Source organism: Blennius ocellaris (assembly GCF_963422515.1).
Source record: "Blennius ocellaris genome assembly, chromosome: 12".
NCBI classification, from domain to species: Eukaryota; Metazoa; Chordata; class Actinopteri; order Blenniiformes; family Blenniidae; genus Blennius; species Blennius ocellaris.
In genome coordinates, this window is record NC_137661.1 from 7,810,632 (window position 1) to 7,818,821 (window position 8,190).

An 8,190-nucleotide genomic window follows, 5' to 3' on the forward strand; every position below is an offset into this window, starting at 1 on the left:
AAAACTAGTATGGACCAGGCATTTTACAATTTCAGAAAATATACATTTCCATTCTACGCAAATATTTGCATCTCCATCAAAGGTTGGAGTTCTGGTGCACTGCTTTAAGAATTGGAACAGTAAATATTTATCAAAAAGGCAGTGGCTGAAGTAGCAAATACATGTAGCTTTCTGTAGAATTACATTGGATTCAAGAATTATCCAATAGTTTGATGCAAGAAATTGAGTTCAGGTTGAACCCCTAGAGACACGCGAGTGACTGAACACCCTCCTCCCAGATACACAAGTGGCAGTGATTATAAAACTAAAACGGTAAACATTTACTTTACAGTAAGTTTACAATTTATAACAATACAAATTCATTTTCTAGACTCGGGTTGAATGCCAGGGACATCTAGAAAACTAGATAGATGGAGTTCTATATTATACTTGGAAGCTGGTTAACCGCTGACCTCTCTTTGGTCTTTTTTAGAAGAATAGGGAACCCAAACTACAACAAAATACAATCCCACTTGCAATCTTGTTATTGTTACTTGCTCAGCTTTCAAAGATAACCTGTAAATAATGGCAACTTTTCAAATCACTTTCAGAAACATCTTTAACAATAAGGATTAAATTTTTTTTTTTTTTTTAAGAAATCAGAAGGTAAAACGTCCACAGTTTGATGACACTGATCTCCAACAAGACACTTTTTGAGATTTCCCAGTGCAGAACACGTTTCTTCACTTGTCACTTTAGTGCAATCTCAACCGTCTCATCACACCGGGACAGAAAAAAAACAAAACAGAAAGAACAATCATAAAAGCAAATATAAATTGTGATCCAATGTTTTCAAAGTTACACCAAAATGCAGAAGAAACAAAGCCAAAGCATTTGAGGTCCAAATTCTAATACAAAACACATCTCCCAAAAAGTTTAGGGGAAAACAGCTAAGCCACATTTGACAAAACATTTCATTAATGAAGGCGGAACACGGACTTAAAAGTGACTGATTTTAGCATAAGGATAGCATTAGCATTAGTTAATGGAACAGTTAAAACATAGGGATGAAAATCAAGGTTCGGGGTAATAACGGGAGTACCGGGACAGTTACTAAGAGACTTTGAATTCACCTTAAACGCCACATTCAGGCAGTTTCCAGGCGAGGGTGGCAGCATTGAAGTCCACAAATATTGTAGTTTTATAAATCACCAAAAAATATATTAAGACAAACTGATTCTTTATTGCCTCGATTGAAAAAAAACAAACAAAAACAAAAAAAACAACAAAAAAAACCCACCCCTTACAGTTTACTTCCTGTTTGCTCAAGGGCCAAGTAGGCAGAACCAATGATCATCGCCCGTTGCTGTACCCTGGGAAAAACTGACTTAAAATGTCTTGGAGAGCTTGGTTGACAGACATGGAGTAGTTCTTGCCCAGGTCGTGTCGGCAGGCAGGGCAGGTGTACACCTCCGCTTTGAAGGACCGCTGGAGGCACTCCTGAAGTAAAGAGTTGTCAAATTGAAACCTTTATTTTTTTTTGGTCCCCCCACACATCTTACCATCTCCTCAAGTCATGTTGACCTTGTAAATAAAGTCAAGTTTGAACAAAACGGTTTACTATAAAGGATAAATGCAGCTGCAGGCTCAGGTGAGACATTTACATAATTGAATCTCCATGTATTCATTGAAAAACTTCACTCCTTTCATAGCGAGTGTCACATCTGTGTAATGAATACCGAGTGTGGGACATGGAGAGCTTCTTACCCTGCAGACATTGTGTTGGCACTCTGTGGTGACGGGCTGGTAAACCACTTCTTGGCAGCAAATGCAAAGGAAAACCTCTTCGACTTTGCTCAGGAATTTCTGGAAACAAGGAATAAACAATTTCACAAAAGGTCTAATAGTTAATCAATGTTTCTACACGAGAGTTAATGTAGCAGTTCTCAGTTGCTAAAGGATAACCGTCAATACAACAAAACAAAACCTCGAGTTCGTCAGCTCTCATTTAGAAAACACTACTTTTTGAGAGATGCACATTCAGCTACTTCCATTTGTTTTTGAAAGAGGGAAACCCATCCATTTTATTTGATTCATTTACATGATCTATTTAAAGCCACTAAAACACCTCAAATGCATGAGGCATCAACAGTGCTCGGGTTTCTTCTATGATGCAACTGAATCACACCTTTGGGAGCGATAAAACATTGTTGACAAAGGATAAAGTGCTTTTACATATTTGCCAAAGTTATTGATGCAAGTCAATGCATTTGTTTATGGAGAACAGACGTAATAGGGATTTAATCCCCTCTACAACTTTGTTTTTGTACAAATATAAGCGACTCTGCTTTCAAGTACCAGTATTAGGAATGCTGTGGACTTGGTGAACACAGTTCAGGCTTGATCAATGCGCGATTTTGGCCAAATGAAGAACCGTCCTCACCGGTCCAAGTGAGAGCGACTCCCGGGCTTCATCCCACAGCTTCTTGTTGGCCTTGTCGTTCTTGATAAGGGCTTTCTGTTCCTGGGACAGCTTGTAAACCTCCACTTTGACCTTCTTGGGACTTTTGCTTGGCGAAGATTTGGGGGAATCTGGGACAAATCAAGAAACGCGTTATTTTATTCAGAGCCCATGAAGTCAAAATGTTTTACTGCAGTTGCTCCATAATAAAAAAAGAAATCCATCAACTGCACCTACAGCTGATGTTCACTCCTTCAAAGAGCAAACAAATTTTATGCAGGATTAGTGATGGAATGCAAAACACGAGACACGACAACATACCGCTGGCCTGAGACTTTCTCTTTCTCTTTGTCTTGCTGGGCGTCTGTTCTTCCTCTTCCACTTCATTTTTGTTCTCCTTTTCTTTCTGGTAGCCGGCAGGATACTGCAACAAACAGTCCAATTACAGTCATCTTAAAACACAAACACAAGTCAACAGCAAGCGATCAACAATTTAAGCATCGATAAAAAAATCATTAGTACCCGCACTAACACCATAGGCTTGTATGTGATTATTACGACTGACACAGTAGTTAGCATTATGACCCAGGAGTGCGTCATTTGTGTCAAGGTGATCAACGCCAGCATCACATCCACCCTACCTGAATGGTGAGCCCAAGCTTCTTGATTCGCTCTTTGCCATCTCTCGTCCATGGCGCTGGCTCATCGTCGTCACGCTTCAGTAAATACCTCCACACCAGGAAGCCCGACTTGCCCTTGTCAGGCCAGTACTTCACCACCTGCAGTAACGAAATAGAGTCACGTTGGATTTAAAGACCAAAAGGTTAAATCTATAACCACAAAGAGCTGATCTACCAAAGTCAAAATCCCAACACTTTCATACCTTATAGATCCCATCATAACGGTTTCCTTCCTCGGGGCAGTATTTGCTGTGCTTGCGGCCTTTGCAGTTGCGCACCACTCGAACTGGTTTGCCCTGCTTCCAATTCTTGGCCTCGGCTCCATTTTTGTCATTAACGGGGACATTGCAGTTGAGAGCCAGGGCCCTGGTGGATTCCAAAAAAATAAATAATAATAATAAATAACACTAATTGCATTTGTAAAGGCAAATCAAATGCGGTTAATTCCGTGTCCTTTCATTTCATACCGGTTCATGTGGGTAAGTGTCTGATCACATGACTGTTCGGCCGTCCTCTTGTTTCCAGACAGATCTCGCCCTCCGGAACCAGTGTAAGTGAACTCATTACCGTCATCCTACAGTACGGCACATTTACAAACATAAATCACACAAAGCTCCAGAAATTATGCGATCAGAGCCACCATTCTATAATAGGGAACTGAGAGATTACTAAAATCAAAAAAAAACTTTTAAAAATTACTTGAGCAAAAAACATTCTTGTGTCAGATTTGCTAAGAACAAGACAAGAGAGACCTAGGAGCTGACGTTATCCTGTCACACGATTTGTTTTCAGTGGTGCTGAAATGAAATCAAAGTGCATACCACGTCATCCTCATAACCTCCTGCCAGGACCAGGGAGTAAGCGCCGTCGTTGCTCCTGCCGTGAATGCCAGCCACATGAGGCCGGTGGACACCAGATTCACTGACCTAGAAGATAAATAAATAAACATGTTACCACATTCTCCTCACAGCAAGTGTATATATACACAGTCCAGTTTTTTTTTTTCTTGGGCGACTTTCAACTTGTATGTTCTCGCTGTACATGTATGGTTTCATCACGGTTCAAAATTTGAGATTGAGGGCCGTCATTTAAGTGTCACTGCGAGTATATAATCATCAGTTTCCTTCGTGATAAGACTGGCCACACGTCCAGGATGTAACCTGCCTTCACCCATAAAGGACAGGTTCCAGTCCCCCCCGCTGGATAAAGACAAGCCGGATGGACGCAGTCATACATAAATCTCAAATCAAGTTCAAAGGCATGTGACTGTAAAAAAAAACTGGACCAGACCTGCACTCTGAACTTCCACAGGGAGCCAACTGGGATGCCAGGAATCGGGCCGTGGTGGTTGGAGGGGACAATGGTGCACTGCTTTGTTCGCCCAACGCACGCCATCCCCTAAAAAGAAGAAGTGGATCGTTTGTGGCGTTGAACTGGACGTCAGGGAGTTCTCGACAGGCACAGTGAACATGTGAGCAGTGTGGAAATTCATTCAAAACAAATGTTTTCATTTTAATGACATGGAAAACAAATTCTAATCCTGGTGTTACTCACTTTACCCCAGTCCCTCTGACTGGAGGAGCTGGCTGACGCCATCTTGGCTTTCTTTTTGCTTTCCTTCAGCTTCTCTCCAGCTCGCACAACCTCAGTAGTGTCATTACGACAGCCTGGGCAATACCTGAGACAACACGACATTGAAGACCATAATCTAGTGAAACACAGTATGTAGCACTCTTTGCAACGGTGACACAAATTATGTAATATTGTCGAAGCTGACAATGTGCAGAGAAATGGCATGCAACACTGAATTAACTGAGGAGTATCAAATCCACTGACCAGTCCTCATCTTCAGGGATGGAGGTGAGAGGAGGATTCAGACAGTACGTGTGGTAGGCCATGTCACATTCGTCACACAGCAACTGCTTATCCGGGTCCTGCTTGATGCCGCAAATGTTGCAGTTGCACCAGCGACAGTTTTTATCGGGATCATCTTTACAGTGTTTGCACTCGGGTCCATTTGATCCTGAGGAGAACAGACGAGTCGTTACGTGGTTTGTTGATCAGAGTTGAAAATATGCACTGAATCAAGATCCAGATGGTGGAACGAGTGAGAACACTATAAAAAAGTGCAAAGTTACTTTTAAGTGGACTTTCGGATCCAGCTGGGGCGTCGCTCAGTGAACCCGGCTCTTCAATTTTGTAGATTTCAGTCAGAAACATGATGCGACAGTCATTAAGAGAGTCACCAGCGTCACTGCAAATGAAAAACAACCCATGAATAACCTGCGAAAATGATCGTGAAGATTCGCCAACATCAATAGATGAGAATACTGAACACTGTGGCTATATGAAATAAGTGGACGAAAACCACGCATTATAAATACAGTGAAGAGCAGCAATAACACCTGCAACTCTGTGCATCCACAAAATCCAGTTTGACGACTTGTGATGAGCGACCTTTAAAAACACCCCGTCGTTTCACCTAAAATGAGTATTTACCCGAGAATAATCTTGGCGTAGACCTCTCGCATGGTACGTGTCTCCCTCTTCCTCTGGATCTCGGCATCGTACCAGTAGCCACGCTCTTTGGGATCGTCTGGGTTGTAGTTCACCATGACGACCATCCCCGCTTCCAGCTGATGCCACTGGTAAACTGTCCGGGCGCGTGGGCGAACATCCTTGGCCAGCAGCTGAATTACGCCATTCTCTGGATAGCTGTGAAGGGAGGGTTGGTTTTTTTCACACGTCAGAGACAAACCAGTGCTTCAGAGGACACTTGGGTGAAAAAGTTAGAATCGACAGCTGGTTTGTACAGTTTCATCAACACAATTGGCATTTTCACCAACAACAATACTTCTGCAAGCACAAAATGACTCTTCATAAAGGGAAAAGTTGAGAATAATTTGGTGGAGTTGGTATTTGAACAGAGTATCCCATGCAATGTTTTGGCGTCTTAATTTGAAAGGATTGTATGAACCCCTCATCCCAAGTGAATAGTGCAAGGCTGCGACAAGAGGATGATGTTCAACCACTAAAATTCATAATTCAAGGGTCCCTAACAAGTAATAATGCTTGGTACCTTGGTACCCAGACAAATATTTGTTGTGACTCTACACAAAATGAGCAAAGGACCCCTTCTTTTCTAACCTTTTAAAAAGCAGGTCAAGCTGGCTTATTAGAATGTGAAAACAGAAATGTTCATAAAAACAAGCAAATCAAACATGTTCTATTGGTAAACATGGCCAACAAAACCAATATGATCTGGGACGATCTTTACCACTATATTTTTTCCATATGAAGCACACTGGTATTCCCTCAAGGTAGGTTGTATAGAAATACTTAAAAGGCAGAAATGTACTGAGGCAGTGCCCTCAAAGTGTGACAGAAACAGAAAAGTTGAGTACCAATAAAACTTCTCAGGAAGTTTATCAACAAAGGTAAGTCAGCAACTGCAACGATGGTCTTACTCTTCGTATTTAACGTGGTAGAGTATCTCCTCTTCATCTGGCTCTGCCTCAGCAGCCTCCTCTTTGGGCGTCTTTGTAGTCTTGGTCACATTTAAGATCTGGGCTTCAAACCACGCTCCCATGTTTAGGTCTCTTGCATCCACAAGCTCATTGATCTTTAGGAATAAAAAAAAAAGAAAGATTAATTAAAGACATTATAAAGCATGTACTCAATTCCTCCTACACAATTGCGGATACAATTTACAAACATGTTTTATTCCCGTTACAAAAAGGTTTATCCAATAGCTTAGGATAGGCTGAAGAAGAAAAGACACAAGGGGGACGGAATAACTACATTATATTTACATTTAGACATCAACGTGGTGGATAAGAGACATGTCTTTTAATACTTCCAAGATTATGAAGTCATGAATGAAAATAGCTGACGCAAAAAAAATAGCTCAAGCACCGTTAAAGTACAACGGAACCGTGATTTCTTAGTAAAATAAATCCAATACCAGTCGAGCAAATGGATCAGAAATAACTGAGATTCAATCTCGTATGAAAGTGGCTTACTCAAAGCGCCAGCATCAATAATGTAGGTATCGAGTGCAAGACCGCAATATAAAACAATTTCACTACTACTATATATAACCAAAGATTTCCACCTCTGGCAAAGCCAAAGTAACATGAAATCACAAAATATAGCATTGCCCAAAACACATACCTTAAAAAACCCAAAGCCGGGATCAACAAGCTCTGGAGTGTTTATCGGAGCGACGGCGTCGTTTGCCTGAGCAGAGGTGCCGGCCGTCTGGCTCTCCACCTCGCCGTGAGTGGAGTTCTTGTCCGACTCGCTCTGGGTTGAACCACAACCCGAATCCGAGTCCGAGAGCTCCGCCTCTTTTTCCTTGCTTTTCACGACGTCGGCCTTCTGCCTCACGAGCAGCTGGACTATGTCGTTCAGGCCTACGTTGTAGTCAAAGATGGTGTGACCATCCTCCATCTGATAGAAGGGGAGAAAAAGAAATAATAAAAATTTCGCTTTTACATCTTATGCCTTTTTTTTTCTTTTTTGATCAGGAGTCAATGTCGCAGTTGAAACCAGCTGAGCGACTGGATATCAGTGGCTCTCAGATGTGACAATTATGAGACCACGTTGCCTCACCTGTTTGCCACGGTAGAAGAGCCTCTGCTTGTCGGGCTCCACATTGAAGAGCTCACTTATTTTGAGCCGCAGTTCATCCACCTTCGTGAGTTTGGACAGAGAATCCACCCGATGGGTTTCCTTCCCATCCATTGTGCGCACTTGAATCCACATTGCAGCTGCCCTGTGTCGACAATCACACCATACAGACATTATACCCACAATTGGAACTACACGTTTTACTAAATACCATAAAGAGCAACATCTCGTTACTGGACGCTGACATGACAAATGTCATGCATTTAAACAAACCTAACATTTTCAAATATAGTGATCAGCAAAAAAAATGAACTTTACAACTATTAACATGTGTAAGTCATATTTTCGAAAAGCTCACGTTTTTCACTTAACAATTATACCAACATGCACAGCAGTTCCTCTTAGTTTGATAGATCAGCTTGCACACAAACCAACATT

At 41.7% G+C, this 8,190-nt stretch overlaps 1 protein-coding gene across 1 annotated transcript; it reads right to left on the reverse strand.

The window, feature by feature from the left end:
• Positions 1–1,332: 1,332 nt before the first annotated feature.
• uhrf1 (ubiquitin-like with PHD and ring finger domains 1) lies at positions 1,333–7,887 on the reverse strand (the record flags this gene model as incomplete). The annotated part of the gene is made up of 16 exons (XM_080506888.1): positions 1,333–1,479; positions 1,747–1,845; positions 2,423–2,571; positions 2,762–2,864; positions 3,082–3,219; positions 3,324–3,486; positions 3,588–3,694; positions 3,942–4,046; positions 4,411–4,518; positions 4,675–4,798; positions 4,957–5,143; positions 5,259–5,374; positions 5,620–5,835; positions 6,588–6,742; positions 7,294–7,572; positions 7,735–7,887. The coding sequence occupies 16 exons, from the start codon at positions 7,885–7,887 to the stop codon at positions 1,333–1,335; spliced, it is 2,349 nt and encodes a 782-aa protein (XP_080363014.1).
• Between the last annotated feature and the right edge of the window lie 303 nt (positions 7,888–8,190).